Below are 26,961 nucleotides of genomic sequence, written 5' to 3'. Positions count from 1 at the left end.
CCTCATCTTTTAAAGCCTGGCTTAAAGGCTATTTTTGAAGTTTTATCTAATTCCCTCAGTAGGAATTAACCCTTCACTTCTCTGGGCTAGCATAATACTTGGTTTGTATTTCCCTTACGAGATTTACACTAGGGCCTGGATTACATTTTGTAGGTATGTTCTCAACATTCTCCTTGAAAACAGGGGTCATGCTTAAATGCCCTCTGTGCCCTTGCCCACAGCTCCTAACCCTGGTGCTTGGCATGTCACAGAGTTGCTCAATACTGGATGAATGAATCAAAATGGTGATGATATATGCATATGTGTGAACAGGTATGTGCAGGAGGTGGTGGGTATTTTCTGTGTCCTTAAACCAAAAGAGCCCACCAAACCCAGCACTGTACAAAGAATGGGGTCTCAGTAAATTAAATAAGTCATATAAATGTACAAATTATATATGTTTATAATCGAGATATAACATGTAATTTATACATACACACAATTTATTTTTTGCTGAGTTGCATTTGAAAAGGAGTTATGGAAGTAATCATTGTGTAAGTGACTTCCAAGAACAACAGACAAGAACAAAGGCCATTCAACCAAGGAAAATTCAGTTCTGAGCTCAATCTCAACATCTTATAACAAAACCTGTAGCTTTAACAATAATCTGTACTGTGTGTTATCAGATTGCAATTATCGATCAACCAATTTGCCACACAATAACTCAGAGAATGACATAACTAAAAAAGAAATCAGCAATAAGAGAGTTGCTCCCCACAGGGATACCCTTATCCTATACTTGTGTCTGGTGAACAAAGGCAGCAGCGCCCCCCTGGGTTCTGGTCTGGACATCTTTCAGCTCTCCACCGCCTTCAAGAATCCATATGCAGCTATAACGAACTGCCTCTAGCTTGGCTTAATCTTTTGTATTAGCTCATTAATGAGTCTGGATTCCTTCCCCATTTTCCATGGTATCTCAGGCAGGGACAAAGGCTCAGGCAGCAGGGGGCAGCTTTCCTTTTGCCTGACAACAAGTGGTCACTGGTCCCCGTCTGTGGCTAACAAATTCCTTAGTTCTTTGAAGGTAGATCCCATGGAATGGGTCTCATCTGCCTTAAGCTCTGCAATGTAAAATAGAGCTTTGAGAATTTGGGCCTTAAGCAGTGTTCCTGGCATCTGTGACATCACCCCAACAGCTGAGAGTGATGGTGTCTCAAGAAAGCTCAGAAGCCCCAAGCCCTGTGAATTCTTTCTGCTCCATTGGCATGTGAAACACACACACACAAACATATTATATGCCACTCAAAATCATTCTAAATACCTCCTGGAAGACATCTGCCAATAAGGATACCATGTCAGCCGTGTTTTAAATATAGGAACCTCTCAACATCTTCAACCAGAGAGCAAAATGCAAAAGGAATGCAGATTAACTAGCCCTGAACTTTATACCTCTGAAGTCTCTCTACTTGATCCTATCCTTCCATGAAAGGTCCTGATGGGGCCGAAGATAAAATGGGACTTCTGGATCATGTGGTAAGATCTCTAAGCTGTACTCCAAAGGCAGCTTGCCTATTTATAGAGCATCTGCTTTAGGGCACAGTTCAAACTCGGGAAAATCTGAAGAACTTGACTTAAACATGCATATATGTATGTATATATATATATATATATATATATATATATATACGCACATACACACATACATACATATTTAATGTACCATCTTCATTTTTCATTCAGTCACTGTGAGCCAAACTAAACTTTAAATAGTTCAGAAATCTGTCGAAGTTTGGCTAGATGCATTTTTCCAAGAATCTTTAGAATTTAGATTATTATATTTAGAAGTTTTAAACCACTTAAACACTCCAAACTAGAAAAGTGATAGTCTTTCCATTCCAGTAGTTGACAAGCTGAGGCACAGGAACTCAAATCACTTAAAAGGTCACTCTTGACTTTCCTTATGCTAGCTCTTCACACTATTATACTGTAAAGACAGAGTAGATACAACTTATTGAGTGCCTAATACATGCATACATTCTCTAATATTTATACTAATCATTTGAGATAGATGATAGTATATCCATTTCACAGATGTTAGGACACTTGAGGACAGGGGAGTTAAATAATTTACCTTAAATCCAAGTTACTCCAAAGTTATACATCTTGGAATTAAATGAATCTGTTTGGTTCTACATGCTTTGTTCTTTTTCCCTAACTAGATATATTCTAGTGATGTCCTCAAATTTCTCACTGACCCTCAATCACACAACAATAAGGCTTTGTAACTAAAACAGGTAAGAGTGGCTTAATAAAAACTCACGTAGGGCAGTGAACCTTGCAATACTCAAATAGTTCTTATTAAAACTTGAAACAGTGAATATTTTTCTTGTCACTCACTTCTATATCCTTTCCTTCCCCACTCCAACACACCTGTACACATATACACCTCTCACCTGATGATAAGAGCCATAACATCTAAAGGGCTGTTATGTGATTGATACATTTGTGGGATATCATTTTGGGTCAGTGAAGGTTTCACAGTTCCTCATTGATGTTTCCATCATAACTAAAGATAAACATGTTTGCTATTGTACTTATGCACGTTTTTGAATATACAATAATACTTTTTATATACTTTATACATAATATTTCACCTTGCTAGCTTTCTCCTGTCATGGCAGCCTGCTAAGATATTTTTGGAACTTGATTGTGTTATCTATACCTTAGCTAATCCCAACATCCTTCATGCCATCACTGAATATTAGAAGTATACCTTCTCAGTCTCCCATTCAGACACTGGTACAAAGCAAACTCCTAAAGGCCTCTCTCCAGGTGATATTGGATTGTTAAGAAAATATTCTTCAGGTGTAACAAGTAATTAGCCACACACCAAACTAGATCATCATTTTGCCAACTTTTCTTGTTACATGTTCAAAATCAAATCATGGGACTCTCTGCCAAACACCTAGCTGAAATTTAGACATACCATGTCTATGGCATTCCTCTGACTCAGTAAAATACAAATATGTGTGTGTGTATTACACACACACTAGTAGAAACAGCTTGATTTGTTCTGGGTAAGCCCAAAGTACCTCCTAGTAATCACCAAGATTGCTGTTGAGAACTCACACTTTCTAAGAATCTAGAGTAGAATTGTGTGAAGATGTAATACCAGGATTCCTGGTTTGTGATTTCCACAGTCCAATTTCTTCTCCTTATTGAAGGTGAGGATAAAAAACAATGTGCCTGACTCCATTCTTTTGGCCCTTTTTGTGAACGGTGCAATGCCCTAAAGACCTATAGTGATATCCTCATAATAACTAGAAGATTTCTCAGTTCCCTGGGATATAACTGACCTGCCTTGGGCCTTATATTTTGTGATACACCACAATAGTAATTCGCTTAGATTTTTGGGTTTTTAAAATACTTATTCTATTTATTTATTTTTATGTGGTGCTGAGAATTGAACCCAGTGCCTCACACATGCTAAGCAAGTACTCTACCACTGAGCTACAACCCCAGCCCAGGCTTTTGGTTCTTATCAGCTGCTCATCCATAATGCAGTATGCTTGGGGAAGTGATGACTTAGGAAAAGATGACTATCAGAAAATATCTAGATCAATTTATTAAACAGAAAAATGATAGTACTTCAAACCTCTTAAGAAATTATCCAATAAAACTCAGTGTATATAAATGATAATATAATTTTCATTATGGATATTAACTGGGACTCTGCTTAAGAGTTGCTATGCAAAATCACTGTGGTTGCTATAAGGAAAGCATATAGTGAGAGATACAGTATTGACCTCATTATTTTCATTTCACCCTCACTAAGTACCAACAATGAGCTACAAAGCATGTGGAACATATCACTGGTCACACGTTAAATTAATTTACAGTTGAAGGTTTGGTCTTAAATAAGCATGGGCATGCAGGACTAGGACTAAATATTTGTTTGAACCAATTAACATGGTACTGTTGTCTAGGGTCGAGTGTCCACTTTGTACAGATAAGCTACTTCAAGAAAAAAACGAGCTCAGTACATTCTTCCCTTTGGATTTTGTCAAAATCCTAAATGACATGGTCAAAGAAAACTTGGATGTGTTGCTCATTAGCTTCAAAGAAAACACTTTGGCTCACTAGTTAAAACATAGACCTTCAGTAATCACATCCAATAGGAATAACATTACCACTAAGTCATTCACATTCTTCCATTTGGTCTCCATTTTGAAGAACATTTCATTTTAGGAGGTTGCTGATGGGGATTAGAGGACATTCTGTGACTTCCTTGAGTATTGCAGATATTTAGCACATTCATTAGACGAACAATTAAATGAAGACATGGCTCACAGGGGATTAAAGCTTTAATGTTAACTTAGAGAGCACCCTGAGACTTTTATTGTTTTGGCAATTGGAATCCTTTAAGTGAAATTGTACTTAGAAGACCAATATCTAAAGAAGATTTTTAAAACTGGAGTTTCTCTGGTTCCAATAAGAATGGGGGACTCAGAACAACCTCCACAGCTCCTCTCCCACATTCTTTATGGAACACAATCTGAATACATTGCTCTAAACAACTGAGCTATCTGGCACATAAGCCCACTGACTAATATGTTGCTAATTTTGCTGTTCTGGAAGGAGAGAGGAAGCACTAGAGAAATTATTATAGGGCATCAAGGAAGATGGAGGAGTGAGTTCCTGGGGAGAAGAGTAAAAGGATAACTGACTCCAAAAGCAGACAGGAGCCTGAGTCAACCTCTGGCAGAAGGTATAAGGTACCCAGCAACAGGTTCTGCTGACTCTGCCTGCTTTCGGTTCAATGATCCCAGCAGAGACCACCCCACCCTGTGCATCAACTTTTCAATAAGTTTAATGAAGTAGTGGGCGTGAGTATATTTGTGACCAAACCTAGTTAATATCTAGTAAAAGAGATAAATAATTAGCAAATTCATGCTTCATGCTATGCAGCCTTTTGTTCCAAAGACGAACTGCTTAAGTATGGCCTCCTGCCATGATTTGGAGTACTCACTGTGTAAGAAAATGTGCTTGCATATTTGCAACCGTGTTTATATTGTATAAGAGCCTGGAGAGTCAGAGTAATGGCACTACAGATTACTGATGTTTATTTCCCACTCTCAGTATTGTTATTTACTGTCAGTATGACTTTGGACAAGTCATTTCCCTCTGTTGGCTTTAAGTGTTGCATCTACAAAATCAGAAGGTTGGTTAGACCCTATGGCCCTGCTCTTATGTAACCCCGCCTTTTACCTGAGAAACTGGCCAGTATTGAATGTGAACAACACCCAAAATGGAATCAAAATTCAGGAGTAAATTTGGGGCAGCAAAGGTTTAGTCCTTTTACTTGATAAAAAAGATCTATCTACCTATCTGTCTATCAATCTATACTGAATATATGTCAGTCTATATGTCAGTCTACTGTTAGCTGTTATAGGAAAAAAGATATATAGAGAGGATCCTACACTTAAGGAGCTTAGAATTCACAGAGGTAAGACACATATCCATAACATAATAGGTGAAAAGATATCTCTGGACTTCTCAAATAGTATTTGAACATAACATATGCACATATGTGTATATGTATACATACAACAATATACTACATATAATAACGGTTTATGGAGATAGAGAACAAACATTTATAACTGTTTATTAAAAATACTGTGCTGCATTTGACCAGAAGGTAAATATAAATAGAATATGAGAACCTATGGATTTTGTATATTATTTAGAAATACAATTCTAACTTTGTAATCTGACAGACTGTGAAATGTTCTAGAATTCCCTTTTTTATAGTAGAACTTGTCTTCCATAGCTAACACTTACAATATTTCTAATTAAAAAAAATTTACCAAAGAGCACAATACAGTAATAAAAAACAATGTATGTCCCTCCATTGCTCAATCAAGATGACCACAGTATTGCTACCAGCAACTTGTTGGCTCACCATTCCTGACTCATCTTCCATTTTTGAGTAATTTAATTTAATGTGCAAGGACTAAAATACATGACCCAATTTAAGTACCTTTAATCCTGTATGTTCTAAATATAGAAAATGGTTCATTTTCAAGAAATTTAATATGAAATACTTGGGAATTCTTCTTGGTGCAGTGTTATTAAACTGTACATAGTAATTAAGATATTAAAAACACATGCTCCCTAAAGCCACCAGACATTGTAATTATTTTTCAGGCTATTAAGCAAAATGACAGAAGATTTTTTAATGATAAATGTGTTTTGGAATGTATCAGCTAATTTCCTTTAACTTCATGAAATAATGTTTAGCTCCACAGAGTCTAGGTCTGGTATTTAAAGATGAATTCACATTGTTGTTTTCTGACTCAGAAGTCATTCATTGACTCTTGTTAACATGCTGTTGTAGATACTTGGTCATACACACACACATACTAGCTCTACATGGAAATGGCAATTATTAGAGTTCTGTCATGCCATTTATATGTGAAGAAGTATGACAGACACTGGGGCCAGTCTTTTATTTGAATTTAACATTCGCTGATAACTTTTCTAGCAACTATTGGACTGGTTCTGTAACTCTCACTGGTTCTGTTGTGAAAAGGCTTATGAAAACAAGTTGCCTGGAGTGTTTTCTATCATGCCTGAGATCCACTTCAAGTACTGTTTTAAAAAATCACATGCTAAGGAATGCCCTGTGTACTCCTCTGTTATTTAACAACTTTACTAATTAACTTCTTAAAAATTTTAACTTTCTATTTAAAAGATAGTATCTTCTTTATACCAGATTTTGCCAGGCATCTTAAAAATACTTTACTGGCATTTATAGTGAGGGATGGAGGTGGACACACTTCACTGCCTGCTCTACATTTTTAATTGGTCTTTGACTATTTAATATCATTCCACAAATTAGAGATAGCTCACAGAAAGTTTGCTTGCTAACTATAACTCAAACCCATGCCACAAAGTACCTTGGTTGCCATTTATTGTGGTAGGTAGTTTTCTAAAAATCATTCCAATTGGAATTTGGTAAACCGCATGTTGAATCTTTCTTTTTTACTGACTTCAGAGTTTAAGACTTTAGAAATTACTATATTGTGCACTTAAAAACTGTTGGACCATAAATTAAGGAATTTTTGTTATTTGTACTCCTGTACATCTTTTATGTATGGATATTGCTAACAGGTATGCTATGACTTTATAAAAACAGAAGGAAAGTCAGGTGCAGTGATGCAGTCCTGTAATCCCAGCTGCTCGGGAGGCTGAGGCAGGAGGATCGCGAGTTCAAAGCCAGCCTCAGCAACTTAGTGAGGTGTTAAGCAACTCAGTGAGACCCTATCTCTAAATAAAATACAAAATAGGGTTAGGGATGGGGCTCAGTGGTCGAGTGCCCCTGAGTTCAATCCCTGGTACCAAAACAAACAAAAAAACAGAAGGAAAGATCACAGATGATGAAATCAATAACTTTAGACTCTAGGTGTAGTTCTACCACTTTCCTAGCCTTCTAGCGTCCACAGTTTCTTCTTCTGGTAAATGCAGGTAATAATGCCTGGTTTGCTTTCCTCTTAGAGCTGCAGTGATCAATTTCTCTAATGCACATGAGAGAACTTTAAAAACTGAATTATTCTATGCAAATATATGACAGAATTATTATCATTTATGTGGAGTCACGTGGTTAACATGATTCAAAGACAGGTCATCTATCTGACCCTGGAGGAGTGAAACTTAGGGGTGATAAATGCAAATGTTTTTATAGTTTATATAGTTTAATTTTTTCATAACCTAATGAGAACAAGGCAGAAGAACAGAAGAACGGGGTGGGGGGAAGGGCAAGTTTAAGTTCCATCTGCCTAGCCTGGAAGACTGGTGGGAAGGGAATGATGCCTGAAAAGATGAGGGGTTACAAAGTGGAAAGGAGTGACCTGGGAACAGGGTGTTTCAAAAAGAATAGCAGAGCAGAGAATAAAGTCACAAGACTTGTTCACAAGAGGGTGCTGGGTTAAAGCCTGACCTTGAGTCACAAATCAGGGAATCACACGGCTGGAAGAAATCTTAAGAGGCCATCTCATCCACTCCCCCACCATTCAGCAGGACATTTCAACCATCCCAAACAGATGAGACTTTATCCCACTTTGAATGAGAAGCTCTGACACCAAATGGGCAGGTATTGACTGCTCTGGCTTCAACTGCTTACAACGAGCAGGAAAACAATTTCTGGAATTTCATTTGAACCTGAACTGAAATGGGGAAAACAATAAATGACTAGATTTTCTTTGGGAACAATAACTTCTGTAGCAGTTTAGTGACTCCTGAATTAGCACTAACAGATACTCTGACATAGAAAATGTTACCAACTAAACTGGGTTAGAGGATAAATGGTGCACAGAATCATATAGGTAAGATCATTCTTGGTATTTACAATCTTATCTCCATGCAGGAACCTGGATAAGAATGACACTAACAGAAACAAAAATTGGTTTTCAAAAAAGTCATCGGTCCCATCAAATTCCAGGACTGACATTGAGAACTTAAAATGAGTTTGATTCCTCTCCTTATACAAGACAATAAATCCTCACACAAGTTAGAAACTGAAAAGGAAATAAAAACCTCCTCATTTCCAATCGTGGGAATGTTGCACATGAACTCTGGCTGGAAAGGAGGAGGGGAAGCCATTCTACACCTGCAAGCCTTCCCAGGAAAGGGGCCCAGGCATGACCCGGAACCCATCCCCTCAAGGTTACACCATGGGACTGTCAATATGGAAATAATGTTATTTTATTCCCCTAGTGGGTATATTATTTCTGGTGCTATCAACAGCAACCATAATCTGAAAGGAGGCAGCTGAGAATTTCCATGGAAGAAAGTGAAGAGTTATTTTAGGATGTATATAAATGGCTTAGCCACAGTTCATCACATGGAAACACATGGGTATACATGCATTGATAGGAAGATATCTTTCTGTGTTTATTGATATGTATGTGGAAGCATGCTTTCACGGTTTAATAGATACAGCAACAAGAAAAGGGTTTAGGAAAATCACATTACACTCCAGGATTCACCATTCACTTACATGTGAACTCAGACAAGTTAACTTGATTCCACCTCCCTATCACCAAAACTTTAGACCAATTTAGTCAGGCATTCAGTGAATCCAGATGTTTGGCAGCGTATAAGAAACAACATCTGGATGATTTATTGAATTTTCAACTAAACTCATTGGATGTTTTGGCAGCATGCCCACACAGCCTTTAATGGCTTCCTGCCTCAGTTTCCCTACCTATAAAAAGGGACAACCATTATTTATCACTTATTTCCCAGGGAGCAGTGAGAATGACATAATGTCCAAGGGTAGCAATGAATTCTTCAAAAGAATGATTCTATGACAGTATAATATCTTATACAATTTCCAGGTTGGAGTTTTTTCCTAAGCAATTAGTGTTTAGAACATGAAATAATTTTAAAATATTGTTAAACGCTATACAAATACAACACATTATCATCAACATCATCATAGCATCCTAACTTTATTCTTTATGACTTCCTTAAAGTTTCTCACTTTCAGATTGAATCACAGCCAAAATATGAATTTTATTTAAGGTCTGAAATAAAAAAATGTGTTTTGGCTATGTAAAGCAACACAGATGAGGAAAAAAAAACCCAATGTGGGTGTTTGGAGCCCAACCAATTTTAACAGCTTGACTTAAACAGGTAAAACTGGTCTATCAATGAGAACTAATTGGTTGCCCAATGGTATTTGCATGAAAACTGAAAATGTTCACATACTTAATTATGACCAGAGGTAGGAGAAAGGAATTGTAATGGTAACTTTTCTGTTTCTGACTGTATGCTCCTCCCTCCCTATGAATTGTTTTCAACTTTTGTTGCTGAAAATTAGAGGGAAGGAAAAGTAGGAAACAAACAATATGGGAGAGAAAAGAAGAAGTGTATCAAAGGGACCTGCAACCGTACAAAACTGGAGGAGCAGTCTTAGACTGGCAAAGGACTGGAGCTCCCTTTCAAAATCTAGTTCTGTTTATTGGGAAAAGCTTAAACATAATCCTATAATTACCATTTAATAAGTGCCTATCAGGGACATGCAATTACATATATTTGTGTGTGCATGTTAAACACATACACACACACACACACACACATATGAGCTTTTTGACAGCTCTATAATACTACCAATGAGAGAACTGAATCTCAGAAAGATTAAGGATTTGCCTAAGGTTATACATCTGGTAAGACCTACAACTAAATTCAGATCCATGTGGATCCAAAGCCCATATTCTTTCCACTGTACTTGAAGTCTTTGCTAAAAGGTCTTAGTATAAATATATTTAATGACTGCTGGATCATACAGAAACCTATGTCTGATGCGATTTTCCTTTTTTCTTGGGTGGAGTCCACCCACAGGTCTTTATCTGATCCTTCTTATGACTGACCTTCTCCTGCTTATCTTTACCTACTCCAACCCTCCACATTGTTCATGGCAGATCTTAACACTGGAAATCTGACTAGCCTAGCCCACCACAGACTGAAGCATATCACCTAAAACCAATGAGTGGCATCCCTCTTCCAGACAGTCAACATAGACTTCCCTTTATCCTCATTTAACTACTTCCTAGGCTTGTGCCCATGGAGACTGTAAAACAGAGTATTTGACTCCTTTTGAATCTCTAAAGTTCGCGGCCCCTGGTCGAGCACATAGTAGGTATTCCTTAAGGTCTATTGAACAAGAGACCTTTTGACAGTATTCCTCCTTTAGGATTAGGAAGATAGTGATGGGACCTGAGATTTTGGTTTTACCAGTGCCAGGATCTATCTGGTTGAGTGGAACCACCCAGAAATGCCTAGTTTGAGTAATCTGGAAGACAGACACTACCTCTGTCCCCAAAGAAGGCATACTATGCTCTCAGTTCAGTAGTTGAAGTTTTATGTTGTCTATACTCTGATTCCTTCAGACATGCATTTTGAAATGTACTATATCCAACATGACTTAATTGAACTTAGTGAAGCTGTGAGTTCACAGAAGGATCAGTTACATAAACAGTACCATTACCTTGTGGTCAGCAGCAGTAACAACCATTTATTTATAAAGTATTCCCTGAGTGCAGAGCACTTTATGAGGCATTGGAGGAGTAACGCCCAAGTTTGCTGTCAATACCGTCACAATGCAACTGCAGTGAAATGCATGACTACCAGAAAGGCCTTGCAAACATTTTCTAAGAAACACAAAAATTTCACTGCTAAGCTTGATATTAAGTAACAAAATCTTGCCCATATCTTCATACAGAAACCTTTGTCCTTGCATTAGCATTTTAGTTTCATTAAATTCTTCCTGAGCTACAAATCGAAGTCAGCAGTGCCAGGGGCCTCCCATTCACGGATCACGGGGCCAGGAACACTGTTACTCTGGCATATGGTGGCCTTTTTTGCTGCCTTTTTTTATTGTGGTCACAAAGCAATCACAAACAGATGGTACAACTAACTTCTATTTGTGTCTTCTTACTAAACTCCATACAAAAGGAAAAACTATGTATACAGGTCAAGGGAATCTGTGGGTGTTTCTATGCACAGTCGTGAGTCAGAAGTTGGCAAGGGTGCAGTGAAATTGGACCTCTCTTATCTTGCTGGTGGCAGTGAAAACTGATACATTCTCATTGGAAAGCAATTTGGAAACAGGCGTTAAAATGGCCATATCCTTTGACCCAATAACATTAGTATTTTAAGAAAATAATCTAAGATCAGGAGAAATTAACCATCTATGGAAAGGTGACTCTGTGATGGTATGAAATTGGAAGGAACCTGAATGTCCAGCAAAAGCAAGATGATTAATTATGATGGATACTCAACAGAATATTATGCAGTCATAAGAAATATTTAATATGAAGGTATGTGGCAACATAAGGAAGTATTGCCAATATAGTGTCAGTTTTAAAGAACTACAAATCTTGTATACTTCCAATTATGAAAAATGTCTGTGAGGTTTTGGACAAATATTAGAATAAAACATGCAAAAATGAAAACAGTTGGGATGGTTTAGTGGGATTATGAGAAATATTTTACCCTCTATTTTCCAAGCTTCCTTTCATAGTGTAATATTGTCATAATAATTTAAAATCAGGGTAAAGAAGAAGAACCAGAAATCCTTTTTTGTGTTACTGGGGATGGAACCCAGAGTTTTATGCATGCTGGGCAAGTGTTCTACCACTGAGCTATACCTCTAGCTCTTTTATTTTATTTTTAGGCAGGGTCTCACTAAATCACTGAGGCTGGCCTCAAACTTGCAATCCTTCTGCCACAGCCTCCTGAGTAACTAGGATTACAAGAGTGGGCCACCTCATTCAACACTCAGAAATCCTTTTTAGTATAGAATCTTTGAAGAAAATGAATAATAGCTGCCTTTCCACAAAGTCCCAATGTACAGTTTGAACAGTGAAAATCGTCCACCTCTAACTTTTTTGTCATTTCTACTTTTGTTGGATATATCACATACCTGGTTAATGTGCTTCAGTTTGTCAATAATTTGACTAACCACTGGTTCAGGGCCCTTCATTTTCAGCTCATGAAGGTTGAACTGATTTTTCATCCCATTCCTTGCCGCCTTTTGGCTGTATCTGTAAAGATATAGGTAAAGAAAAGGTTTGTCAAAGAAGCTGCAACCAAAGGGAAAGCTGACTATATTTGGCACCAACAGTCAAGCTGGCCACAAGTTCTCTTTAGCCTTTTAGTTCATGGACTGGCCCCATGGTGCAAAAGTAAACCACTCCATATAGAGTCCATTTACAGTGGAGAAATTTGTTCAACAAAGAATATTAGTTCAACCTTTTTCTAAGGTATTGGGGATATAACAATGAACAAGATAGACAAGGCCTCTGCCCTTACTGTGTTCTCAATTTTGTGGGGCATCTAGAAGGGTCAATGGCAGGGTGGAATGAGAGAGATGTGCTAGAGGAGGTTCAAGGTCTTGGCCAGTGAAGCACACCTAAAGGACATTAACTCTGTGTTTTCTTCTTATTTGAAGGAGAAAGGTTGCCTGATGCTCTTCAACTCTTCTTCCTCTTCCCATCATTTCATGTAGACCTCAGAAGAGCTGGGTTTCCACTCAAGGAAGTTTCTCAGGCCATTTGCAGCATACCTGTGCCTGTCAGCTTCCCTCTGTGTCCTCTCCCAAAAGAGAGCAGTAGATCAGGGGAAGCTTCACATGTGCTCTTGCAGGAGAAGCCATGGGCTTCACCTCAGAACAGAAGATTCAAGATTATCTGTGGATACCCTCATCAGTAATGAGAAGGGGGAATATTTACAACCCTGGGCAATTCTACCTTTCATTCTCAGTGTGGGGATTTGCCACCTTCAACTGGAACATAACCAAGGGTGTTTTCTTTTTCTTGCACCCATAGTTCCAGATCTCTGCATACTATTGTGCCCCATTTTGCAAAATAAAGCAAACAAAACATTTTAAAAACCCACAAGAAATATATTTCATTTCCTTCTTTCTCTTTCATTATGTTCAAATACAAGAACATTACCAAAGAAGAAAAAAGGGTTTTGAGATCCTTTTTGATTTCTCGTAGTCCTGACAATGGAAATGCTTTCTTAAGGAAATGAAAGGATTCACAGATCATTTGCCCTCTCTTTATATACCTTTTTATTCCCCAATCACAATAGGGTAGTCAGGCTTAAGGGTAAGCTCATATTTTTAATCACAATGGTTGTTGTAAGCAATTCAAACAATGCAGAAGTAAAAGCATAAAATAAAAGTTCCCCCATCATCCTGTCTTTCCAAAGAAAACCATGGTGACTACTTTGAGGTATTTATGTATATACATAGATATAATATGTATTTTATATATATTTGTAAGAGTTTTCACATGTATATGCTAATATATAATTTTAACCAAAATTGGACTTATGCTATTCATACTGATTTGCATCATTTTATCAGTAATATATGTACCTTGGATAGATCCCCATGTCAGAACTCCCTTGTTCTTATTCTTCTATATGGTTATATCATAATCTCATGGATAACTTATCAACGATTGAGTTATGTCTACTATTTTGTTAATATAAAAAATACTGCAGAGAACAACCATGTATACTGGGTTTTCCACACCTGTATTCACATTTATGAAGCATAAATTCCTAAAACTGAATCTATTTATTTATTTTAATTGACTTTTTATTGATGCATTTGATCAGTTTAATTTCAAATCTCAAGTCATAAAATGAAATGTATTAACACCAGTATATTTTTGCACAGCTCTTTACAAAGCAATTTTGTGTCAAGCACCTTATGTGAGCTTCTCAACCACACTGTCAGGTCCGGATAGGGCATTATCTCTTTATTACTGAAAATTTCACAGCTTCAGAAGATATTGATCTGATTCTCCTAGATGTTCCCTTCCATGATATAATGTTTCTGCCAATATTAAGGACATGATTTGAAAAACATGCTTCGTAGCAGAGGATGTTAGGAAATCTAGTTCTGATTTTCATAATTCACAGTCATCCTCTGAAAAAGAAAATATGTTAGAATAACAAGCTGAAGAGAACATCTGATTGCCCTTCTTCTGAGATGGCACCCCAAAAATATTTAGTAGATTTTTAAAAAATGTTTCCACAGGATCATTTCCATTTTATTCCCCACCACCCCAGAGCATAGTTTTCATCCAGTCCTTAAAGACTCAGTTCCTTACATGGGCTTTGGTGGAAGTCTAAATCGAAGCAGGAATTTTGATCTTTTCTTGGATTCAAGAGTCGGCTTCTATTTTTTCATGATATTTCCATTTATTTATTTGTTCATACACATTTTTATTAGAGCATTTTAATTATACATAGTGTGGGTTTATTTTGAAGAAACAATACATGCAAGGAATTGGATTTCAATTCCTATTACCCTCCTTTCCCTTACCTCTTCCCTCCCCCTATTTTCTCTCTTCTCCTCTATTGATCTTCCTTTCACTCCTTTATTTTTTTTTATTGAAAATCATAAATTTACATAGGGCAATGTTGTTTGATTCATTCTGTTATTTTTTTCCCTTCCCCCCACCCCTCCCACCCCTCTTTTCCCTCATACAGTCCTTCCTTCCTCCATTCTTACCACCCTCCTTATCCCTAACTCTAAACCTAACCCTAACCCTAACGCTAACCCCTCCTACCCCCCATTATATGTCCTCATCCGCTTATCAGCGACATCATTTGTCCTTTAGTTTTTTGAGATTGGCTTATTTCACTTAGTATGATATTCTCCAATTTCATCCATTTACCTGCAAATGCCATAATTTTATCATTTTTCATGGTGGAGTAATATTCCATTGTATATATATGCCACAGTTTCTTTACCCATTCATCAACTGAAGGGCATCTAGGTTGGTTCCGCAATCTGGCTATGGTGAATTGAGCAGCTATGAACATTGATGTGGCTTTATCTCTAGAGTATGCTGATTTTAAGTCCTTTGGGTATAGGCCAAGGAGTGGGATAGCTGGGTCAAATGGTGGTTCCATTCCAAGCTTTCTGAGGAATCTCCATACTGCTTTCCAGAGTGGCTGCACTAATTTGCAACCCCACCAGCAATGTATGAGTGTACCTTTTTCCCCACATCCTCGCCAACACCTATTGTTGCTTGTGTTCTTGATAATCGCCATTATAATTGTGGTGAGATGAAATCTTAGTGTAGTTTTGATTTGTATTTCTCTTATTACTAAAGATGGTGAACATTTTTTCATATGTTTGTTGATTGCTTGTAGATCTTCTTCTGTGAAGCATCTGTTCATATCCTTAGCCCATTTGTTGATTGGGTTATTTGTATTCTTGGTGTAGAGTTTTTTGAGTTCTTTAAAGATTCTGGAAATTAGCACTTTATCTGAAGTATGAGACGCAAAGATATTCTCCCACTCTGTAGGCTCTCTCTTCACATTACTGATAGTTTCCTTTGCTGAGAGAAAGCTTTTTAGTTTGAATCTATCCCAGTTGTTCATTCTTGCTTTTATTTCTTGGGCTATGGGAGTCCTATTGAGGAAGTCTGGTCCTAGGCTGACATGTTGAAGATCTGGACCTACTTTTTCTTCTATAAGATGCAGGGTCTCTGGTCTGATTCCGAGGTCCTTGATCCATTTTGAGTTGAGTTTTGTGCAGGGTGAGAGATAAGGGTTTAATTTCATTCTGTTGCATATGGTTTTCCAGTTTTCCCAGCACCATTTGTTGAAGAGGCTATCTTTTCTCCATTGCATATTTTTGGACCCTTTGTCTAGTATGAGAAAATTGTATTTATTTGGGTTTGTGTCCATGTCCTCTATTCTGTACCATTGATCTACCTGTCTATTTTGGTACCAATACCATGCCGTTTTTTTTTACTATTGCTTTCTAGTAGAGTTGAAGATCTGGTATTGCGATACCCCCTGCTTCACTCTTTCTACTGAGGATTGCTTTAGCTATTCTGGGTTTTTTATTCTTCCAGATGAATTTCATAATTGCTTGCTCTATTTCTGTAAGGTACATCACTGGTATTTTAATTGGAATTGCATTGAATCTGTATAGCACTTTTGGTAGTATGGCCATTTTGACAATATTAATTCTTCCTATCCAAGAACATGGGAGATCTTTCCATCTTCTAAGGTTTTCTTTAATTTCTTTCTTTAGTGTTCTGTAGTTCTCATTGTAGAGGTCTTTCACCTCTTTTGTGAGATTGATTCCCAAGTATTTTATTTTTTTCGATGCTATTGTGAATGGGGTAGTTTTCCTAATTTCTCTTTCTGAAGATTCATCACATATGTATAAAAATGCATTGGTTTTATGAGCATTGGTCTTGTAACCTACTACTATACTGAATTCACTTATGAGTTCTAAGAGTTTTCTGGTGGAATTTCCAGATTCCTCTAAATATATAATCATGTCATCAGCGAACAGGGATAGTTTGAGTTCTTCTTTTCCAATTCGTATCCCTTTAATTTCTTTGGTTTGTCTAATTACTCTGGCTAGAGTCTCAAGAACGATGTTGAATAGAAGTGGTGAAAGAGGGCATCCCTGCCTTGTTCCAGTTTTTAGGGGGAATGCTTTCAGTTTTCACCATTTAGAATGATATTGGCCATGGGCTTAGTGTAGATGGCTTTTACAATGTTAAGGAATGTTCCCAATACCCCAATTTTTTTCTAGTGTTTTGAGCATGAAGGGATGCTGTATTTTATCGAATGCTTTTTCTGCATCTATTGAAATAATCATGTGATTCTTAACTTTTAGTCTGTTGATATGGTGAATGACATTTATTGATTTCCGGATGTTGAACCAACCTTGCATCCCTGGGATAAAACCCACTTGATCGTGGTGCACTTATCTTTTTAATATATTTTTGTATGTGATTTGCTAAAATTTTGTTGAGAATTTTTGCGTCAATGTTCATTAAGGATATTGGTCTGAAATTTTCTTTCCTCGATGTGTCTCTGTCTGGTTTAGGTATCAGGGTGATATTGGCTTCATAGAATGAGTTTGGGAGGGTTCCCTCCTCTTCTATTTTATGGAATACTTTGAGAAGTATTGGAATGAGCTCTTCTTTAAAGGTTTTGTAGAACTCGGCTGAGAACCCATCTGGTCCCGGACTTTTCTTTGTTGGTAGGCTTTTGATGACCTCTTCTATTTCATTGCTTGAAATTGATTTATTTAAGTTGTGTATGTACTCCTCATTCAGTTTAGGTAATTCATATGTCTCTAGAAACTTGTTGATGTCTTCAAGGTTTTCTGTTTCGTTGGAGTATAGATTTTCAAAATAGCTTCTAATTATGTTTTGTATTTCATTCGTGTCTGTTGTGATATTTCCTTGTTCATTCCGAATTTTAGTAATTTGAGTTTTCTCCCTCTTTCTCTTTTTTAGTGTGGCTTAGGGTTTATCAATTTTGTTTATTTTTTCAAAGAACAAACTATTTATTTTATTAATTTTTCCGATTGTTTCTTTTGTTTCTATTTCGTTGATTGTGGCTCTGATTTTAACTATTTCCTGTCTTCTACTACTTTTGATGTTGGTCTGCTCTTCTTTTTCTAGGGATTTGAGCTGTAGTGTTAAGTCGTTTATTTGTTGATTTCTACTTCTTTTGTTGAATGTTCCCCATGAAATAAATCTTCCTCTAAGTACTGCTTTCATAGTGTCCCAGAGATTTTGATATGATGTGTCTTTTTTCTCGTTTACTTCTAAGAATTTTTTAATTTCCCTCCTGATGTCTTCTGTTATCCATTCATCATATAATAGTGTATTATTTAATCTCCAAGTATTGGAGAAGTTTCTGTTTTTTAACTTCAATCCATTATGATCTGATAGAGTACAAGGTAGTAACTCTATCTTCTTGTATTTGCTAACAGTAGCTTTGTGGCATAAAACATGGTCTATTTTAGAGAAGGATCCATGTGCTGCTGAGAAGAAAGTATATTCATTCTTTGTTGGATGGTATATTCTATATATGTCGGTTATGTCTAAATTGTTGATTGTGTTATTGAGAGCTATGGTTTCTTTATTGAATTTTTGTTTGGACGATTTATTCAGCGATGAGAGAGGTGTGTTAAAATCGCCTAGTATTATTGTGTTGTGGTCTATTTGATTTCTGGAATTGAGAAGGATTTGTTTGACGTACATGGATGAGCCAATGTTCGGGGCATAGATATTTATGATTGTTATGTCCTGCTGATTTATGGTTCCCTTAAGCAGCATGTAATGTCCTTCTTTATCCCTTCTGACTAGTTTTGGCTTGAAGTCCACATTATCTGAAATGAGGATGGATACTCCAGCTTCTTTGCTGTGTCCGTGTGCGTGGTATGTTTTTTTCCCATCCTTTCACCTTTAGTCTATCGGTATCTCTTTCTATGAGGTGAGTCTCTTGCAGGCAGCATATTGTTGGATTTTTCTTTTTAATCCAATGTGCCAGGCTATGTCTTTTGATTGATGAGTTCAGGCCATTAACATTCAGGGTTATTATTGTGATATGATTTGTATTCCCAATCATTTGACTCATTTTTGTTTTTTGACATGATTTGGTTCTCCTTTATTTGGCTATTCCTTTAGGCTAGTTCCTCCCGTTGCTGATTTGCATCGTTGTTTTTCATCTCTTCCTCATGGAATATTTTGCTGAGAATGTTCTGTAATGCCGGCTTTCTTTTTGTAAATTCCTTTAGCTTTTGTTTATCATGGAAGGATCTTATTTCGTCGTCAAATCTGAAAGTAAGTTTTGCTGGGTATAAGATTCTTGGTTGGCATCCGTTTTCTTTCAGGGCTTGGTAAATGTTGTTCCAGTCCCTTCTAGCTTTTAGGGTCTGGATTGAAAAATCTGCTGATATTCTTATTGGTTTCCCCCTGAATGTAATTTGATTCTTTTCTCTCGTGGCCTTTAAAATTCTGTCTTTATTTTGTATGTTAGTTATTTTCATAATAATGTGCCTTGGTGTGGGTGTGTTGTAATTTTGTATATTTGGATTCCTATAAGCCTCTTGTACTTGGTTTTTCATTTCATTCTTCAGATTTGGGAAATTTTCTGATATTATTTCATTGAATAGATTGTTCATTCCTTTGGTTTGTTTCTCTAAGCCTTCCTCAATCCCAATAATTCTTAAATTTGGCCTTTTCATGATATCCCATAATTCTTGTAGATTCTGTTCATGATTTCTTACCATCTTTTCTGTTTGGTCAACTTTGTTTTCAAGATTAAATATTTTGTCTTCAATGTCTGAGGTTCTGTCTTCCAGGTGTTCTATCCTATTGGTCATGCTTTCTATGGAGTTTTTAACTTGGTTTATGGTTTCCTTCATTTCAAGGATTTCTGTTTGTTTTTTTTTCAGTATCTCTAACCCTATTGAAATGATCTCTTGCTTCCCGTATTTGCTCTTTTAACTGTTGATTGGTGCGATCATTTAATGCCTGCATTTGCTCTTTCATCTCCTCCTTCAATGCCTGCATTTGCTCTTTCATCTCCTGATTATTTTGCTTCCCTGATTATTTTAATTATGTACATTCTGAACTCCCTTTCTGACATTTCTTCTGCTGTGCTGTCATTGGGTTTTATTGATATAGTATCTAGGTTTGTTTGGGACATTTTCTTCCCTTGTTTTCTCATATTGGTCTGATGTCAGTGGGACTCTGTGATATTGCAGATTTCCTCTATTGGCTTACAGTGTCCCTGTAGATTTTCAGTGTATCACCTCCCAGCCTTCAGTAGCCTGAAGTCTTGGAGTAACTTGATAATGCAGTGCTTCCGAAGAAAGCTGCCCCTAGCCCACTACTGGTTCCAGGGAGAGAGACCTGGAGAGGTCTCTGGCTGCCCTGCCCTGGTCCCAGAGTCTGCTTGCGGGTCGGAGGTCTCTGCTGGCTTGGGGATTTGTGGCTGGCTCTGTGTAGAAAGGCTCTCACTGGGCGGTCTGCTCCAAGAAGCTAGCCTAGAAAGGCGCTTCCCGCCGGAGGGAGCCGGGCTGCTTGGGAAAGTCCCTGGTTGCCCTGTTCTGGTCTCTGAAGCAACCTGTGGCTGGGCTGGAGCTCGCCGCATGCTGGTTCAGGGACTTGGAGCTGGTTCTGTGCAGAAAGGCTCTCACTGGGGGCCCTGCTCCGAGAAGCTGGAGAATCTGGCCCTGTGGGAGGAGCCCACTGCTGAGTGCTCAGGGCTGCCTGGGGGAGACTGTATCTGCCCTGCCCTACTCTAATAAGCCACCCAAATCCAGGCCTGCTGCCCGGGCCGAGCTTCACCAGGTGGGGGAGACTCACCCCATGGTTCTATTTTAGTCCGAGTCTCTCAATGCCTCCCCTTCTTGAATCCTGGGTTCTGGAGCGACTGGAGATGCAGTCACCCTCTAGTCTGCCATCTTGGATCACCCTGTGGACTCACTCCTTTATTTTGGAGTTGGATTCTGGACAACCTTTATGTGATTGAGAGGACTCACACAGTACTGGAGCTTCGCATATTGCTTGAGAAGCACATAGGCACTGGAGGACACTTCATAAATGTCCCTGATAGCTGCAGCCTCAACCATGCTTTTAAAAAACCTTAAATTTTTTTCTTGGTGCAGTACAATTAGACTTAATAGTGGGGCCCATTATGCCATATTTGCACATGCATATAATTTCATCCATCTTGTTTCTTAGTATCTTCTCTTTCCCTCCCCTTCTCCCTCCCCATGATCAGCTTCCTCTACTCTACTGATCTCCCTTCTATTATTTCAAATAGTACATTATAATTACATATATAAGCAGGATGCATTGTGGTATATTTGCACATGGTCATAGCATAATTTGTCTACCAAGTCCTGAATGAAAAAATTCTTAATGGCCTTGTCCTTGGGCATACATACAGAATGGTTCCCCCAGTGAATAGGCTGTAGGTGGCTTTGGGGCGGGCTAACTTTTGTTCCTTCTTCTTCTTCTTTTTTAAATTGTACCATGGAAGCTTGAACCCCAGGAAAAGATCTGGCACTGGGCTGGGCCCTCTTACACAGAGGGAGAGCCATACACCCACACCAGCCACACCCTTAGTAGAAGGACGTCCCTTTAATCAAAATTTCCAGATTCTTCAGGGTTTCTGCTAAAATCTAGGGTGGAAAGGCAAAGTCCTAGAGTTCGTTTATTGGTGGGACAAAGTACCTATGGGACTATTTAGTCTGCTGGCAGAAGTAAATTATACATATCCAAGCAAGCATCACATCATGATACCCTATGCCCTAACCCCTCCTCCCATATTCCACTTCTTTAACTTCAAAAGTTAATTGGGGGGATGGGGTGTGGCTCAGTGGTAGGGGACTTGCCTAGCCTGCTGAGATCCTGGGTTCAATCCCCAGTACTACAAACAAACTAGTGAATATGCAGACCACCAACTATCACATAGCAATTGCCTTTGAGGACTGTTTTTAAAGAAACATTCCTTATCTAGTGGGAATAAGCTCACTGCTAGCCTCCACTTTTATGTTTATATGATGGTGTTAAAATATGGCCCACCTCCTGATGATACCACATCCATCTTCTTTCTTTACTCCTACTGAGGCCTGAGGCACAGACCCTCGTCATAGATAAAGAGGTAAAGCTCCTTATAAATCTTCTGAAATTAACTCCAGGAATGTGTCCCTATAGACATTTCCCTGGACTTGTTCATATCAAAGTTTGCCGGCTACTTTTATGCCCACTCCCTACAAATAAACGTCTTTCTGAAGTTTATTATTCTCATTGGAATAGTGTGAAAACATCTGCCAACTTAGCAATTTTGCCTCGTACCTCCTTTTCCAAAACAATTATGAATATTAAATCAAATTAGTCTCACAGCTCATCCCTTGTGGCCCTACTGTAGTAGTTTCTGCCATTTGAAAATCATTCTTTTAGCTCTGTTAAAAAGAAAAGTCTTCTCTTCAAGTCATGGATAAGGACTAAACAATGTTGCCCAATTCCATGGCGACTCAATTTTTAAAAACCAGCATCGGGTTTAAAACTTTGCCAACTTTTTGAAAGTTGAAACAGCATGTGCTCTATCCATGTGCTATTTAAATCCTCAAAGGACTCTGGTAAATTAAGCATGGTTTCTGGTTACAGAAGTGTTGGGAAGAACTGGCCCATAACTTAGCTTAAAACTTGACTTTATATCATTTACTTCACAAAGCAGTAACCCAAATTACTGGTCCAATTGATGCCTATAGTTGCTAAAACGTAGAAGCACTATTTTCAAATAATGTTCTTCCATTTTCCCTTAGAAATCTCAATACCTCTCCCCCAACTCCCAATAGCACTTTCTGTTTCCCATCTCTCTATTCTTTTCTCCTTAGCCAGATAAAATATTGAATAAAAATTTAAAATAAATGAGTATTTTAATGGAATATGATGCAGACCTAAAAAGAAGCAAAGTAGATTTATATGTGTTGATACGGTCCAAGATATATTGTTAACAGGTAACACAGCGGTTAAGAACGTACAGTGTGATTCCATTTGTGGTAAAAAGGGGTCTGTTTTATACATTAAAATAGTCCCTCCTTACCTGTGGTTTCACTTTCTGCAATTTTAGTAACCCGCAGTTAACTGTGGTTTGAAAATATTAAATGGAAAATTACAGAAATAAACAACTCATAAGTTTTAAATTGTATGCCATACTGAGTCATGTGAAAAAATCTTGCACCATCAGATTCCATCCTGCCCAGGATGTGAATCATCTCTTTGTCCAGCATATCCATGCTGTATATGCTACCTGCCCACTAGTTACTTAGTAGCCATCTTGGTGATCAGATGAACTGTCCAATATTGTGAGAGACAGAGATTACATTCACATAACTTTATTACGCTATATTATTGTGTTGTTTTATCACTGTAGTGTTAATTCCTTATTGTGCCTAATGTATAAATTAAACTTTATCACAGGTATGTACATACAGGAAAAACATAGGATAGTTATCCTTTGGCATCCAAGCAAGATTGGTTCCAGAATCCCCCCATCCATGGAAACCAAGATCTGTGGAAGCTCAACTTCTTTATATAAATAAAATGACAGCATTTGCTAATAACCTACACATACCTTTCCATGCACTTTTAATCATCCAATAATACCTAATAAAATATAAGTGCTATGATTATAGTCACTCTACTATATTGTTTAGGGAATAATGTCAAGAAAAGAAATCTGTGCCTGTTGAATACAAATGAAAATTTTTCTCCTAATTTTCTCCCTTCCCTTCCCTTCCTCTTCCCCCCCTCCCCTCCCCTCCCCTCCCCTCCTTCCCTTTCCTCTCCATTATTTTCTTTTCTTGTTCTGGGAATCAAACCCAGGGCCTTAGACATGCTAAGCCTGAATATACCACTGAGCCACATCACAAGCCTTTGGTAATATATTCCAATAAATGGTTGGCTGAATCCTTGGATTTGAAGGGTCAACTGTTTATATGGAATTCAATACAATTAGTGGATTCAGGCATCCCCTATGGATAAGGGGGCTACTGTACTCTTCTATACTCTACAAATGTCCAAATATGTACAGAAAAAAATGTAGATGGATATGAAAGAAAATGGGAATAGCAGTTAAGAGAGAACAGGGAGATGATGCTTTTATAATTTTTACCAAAAACATCTTATTTTTATGGTGCTGGAATCAAACCAAGGTCTTTGCACTTGCTAGGCAAGTGCTTTACCACTGAGCTACATCTCCAACAACCTGCCATGAATATTTTTAACCTTCATAATTAATTGAGTTTTAATGAGTGAAATTTTACACAACAGCTAATCTATGATTTTTTTCAGCTTCCTTGACAAACATAAACTGAATATGTAACCAAGTTAAAGAAGTGGAATATGGGAGGAGGGGTTAGGGCAGAGGGCATACCATATTTATGTAATGTTACCATAAACATAAATAAGTTAATGTATTTTAAATTTTAATTTTAAATGTTTACCATTTACCATGTAATGTTTTGATATATGTATACATTATGAACTGATTACCATGAATCATCTAATTAACCTTTCCATTACCTCCCCTAGTTATCTCTTTTTGTGGTAAGAACATTTAAGATCTACCCTCTTATTGAATCTCAAGTAGGCAATACAGTATTTTTAACTAAAGACATCAGGCAGTTAATTTTTTAAAGACAAAAGAAAAAACGAAGCCAAAATAAGAAGTGTGGAGAGCTCATAGGGTTACCAATTAGACTCTCTTAAGTTAAACGGAGTCCATGTTTGCTACTCTTCAGTGAGGTAACTGCTATCAATGAGAATGTGAGTAAGGATGCCCACTATGGGCTGGGGGTGTAGCTCAGTGGTAGAGCACTTGCCTAGCATGTGCAAGGCCCCAGGTTCCACCCTCAGTATTGCAAAACAAAATAAACAAAAAAAGAACTATGCTATAAGTTGTACCATCTCTCAAAAGAGATGCAAGGGTTTGGGATGTAGCTCAGGTAGAATACTTGCTTAGCATGCGTGAGGCCCTGGGTTCCATCCCCAGCACTGCAAAAGAAGTGGAAAAATGGAGGCAGCAAGGCATTCACGCTCTCAGTCTCTGTCCTTATAGATACCCGAAATCCTCTCCTGAGGGATTTTGAGGGCCTCCCTGCATCACTCTGATGCATTCTAACCCCACTGCTCTTGAATCTAAATGTATGCTAAACTTTTTCCTGAATTGCTAGTGCTCCTTATAAGTACCACTCAAAGCATCTCATGGTTCTTCTCCTAACTATCGGTTATTGAGTGCTTTTTCTGTGCCATGTACTGTTCCAAGCACTGAAGACAAAGAAAACATATCACCTCACGAATTCTCCTAGCAAGCATATCATCAGCTTTTATGTGCAGATGAGGAAAGTGAGGCACAGAGAAGTTAAGACACTTGCTTTGGGTACACAGGTAATCCATAGCTGAGCTGCAGCAGTTTGAACCTTGAGAGTTCAAGTCCCATTGCCTGACTTCTTAACCACTATGAGGCTACTGCTTCCTTGGAGATATCTGAGACTGACAGAATGTTTGACATTTCTTCACCACACTGTTCTGTTGCACACAACAATGCAGGAGCTACTCATAATGGTCTACAAGGCTCCCAACAGTGCTTACAGCACAGCTGTCTTGGTCTGCTCAGCAGGTTCCTGGGCTTGCCCTTTAAAAGCTCTTGGGGAGGACCTTGTACATAGGATTCTTCTTGCAAACAGAGATCTGACACTGTCATTATTCAGTGAAATCTTTGTGTTTTTGGAAGATAAGGTGTTGAAGTTAAAGAAAAATAATCTTCCACCACTGCTACCACTGTCATGCCACTGACAAGCACCATAGGCGTTTTGATGATTTCAAATCTCTAAGGACACTAGGAAGGGGAATGCAGGAGAATGTTGTACGTAATGCTTCCCTGCCTCCATCCTCTCACTATAGCAAAGCAACCTAAGTGATGTGTCCCCAGGGAATTTCATGTAACATGTGTGCTCTGAACTTCAAGTCCAGGGGGACTCGGGTGTCTCTGTAGTATCAAGTTAGTTCATTAATTCATTCAGCGTTTCATTTCCCTGGGCTCCTTCTGTGCCACTGATGTACAGGGTTCATGACAGTCCTTGAATGAGGATGAGCCATGGTAGCCACAGTTCTTCTCATCCACAGACTGCCTAGAGGGTGTCAGGAATGGGAATGCTCATTAGCCATGGAGGATTTTAATGATGGGTTATCTGCTCAGTAATACTCATCTGTAATTTAATTAATTGTCCTCCTCTCTGCATACTGCCTCTTTCCTGGAGCTTTGACATGCTTCTGGCAATGAATTCTGGCCAGGGGAGGAGAAAAAAATAAATTGACAGAAGTCCTACCTCCAAAATCTAATGTTTCCTTAACTGGACATGTTATGTGTGATGTTAGAAGCGTCACCTTTAAGCATTGCGTGGGTGGCTTCTTTCCTCATCCAGTTTTGATCTATTTAGCACAAAAATGACTGCCACAAGACTCAAAAAAAAAAAAAAAAAACCCTTATTTGTGCAATGAAAAGGGGAACATGCTTTCCCCTTTCAGACAGATTGGTTAGGGATTGGGGGAAAGAGGGAGGGGGAGAAACCTGTGCAAAAGCCATAAAGAGAAAAAGAACCTAATTAAAACAGGACATCTGGGCATGCTTGTCTTGGGACAGTTGAAGCAAAGAGAGCACTTGTAGAAGAGGAATAGAGTCAAACAAGCGTAAAATGGGCGATCCTTTCTTCCTATTTCTGTGCTGGCTGAGGCAGCAAGGGTGTAGTGGAAGGAAATCAACAGATTCAAATGTAGAACATTTGAAATGGAATTGCCCTTAGAGATCAGCTGGTCCAATTCACTTGCTGCATAGAAGAAACTAAGACCCAGAAAAGGACTTTTCTAACAGCATCACAAGTTCCACATTTAAAAGAAATCTTACTTTAACGGTCCTGCAAATGCACCTTGCTGATTTTTAAGTCTGCTAGTACTGATTGAGAACAGGGAAGCTGCTGGAAAATTCACTTTCCTTCTTTCCCAAAGCATTTGAATGGTGGCAAGTGTTTGAAAACGATTCTCAGAAGTGCTA

General features: G+C 38.1%; 1 protein-coding gene across 1 annotated transcript in view; it reads right to left on the bottom strand.

Moving 5' to 3' along the window:
• The window catches only part of GPC3 (glypican 3), a 414,363-nt gene that overhangs the window by 89,686 nt on the left and 297,716 nt on the right, over positions 1–26,961 (bottom strand). The window contains exon 6 of the mRNA XM_079123994.1: positions 12,470–12,590. Within this exon, the coding sequence (XP_078980120.1) occupies positions 12,470–12,590 (121 nt within the window). The remainder of the gene's footprint in view (positions 1–12,469; positions 12,591–26,961) is intronic.

Source organism: Sciurus vulgaris (assembly GCF_902686455.1).
Source record: "Sciurus vulgaris genome assembly, chromosome: X".
NCBI lineage: Eukaryota > Metazoa > Chordata > Mammalia > Rodentia > Sciuridae > Sciurus > Sciurus vulgaris.
The sequence above is the reverse complement of the archived record's forward strand: the minus strand, read 5'-3'. Positions and strand labels throughout refer to the sequence as shown.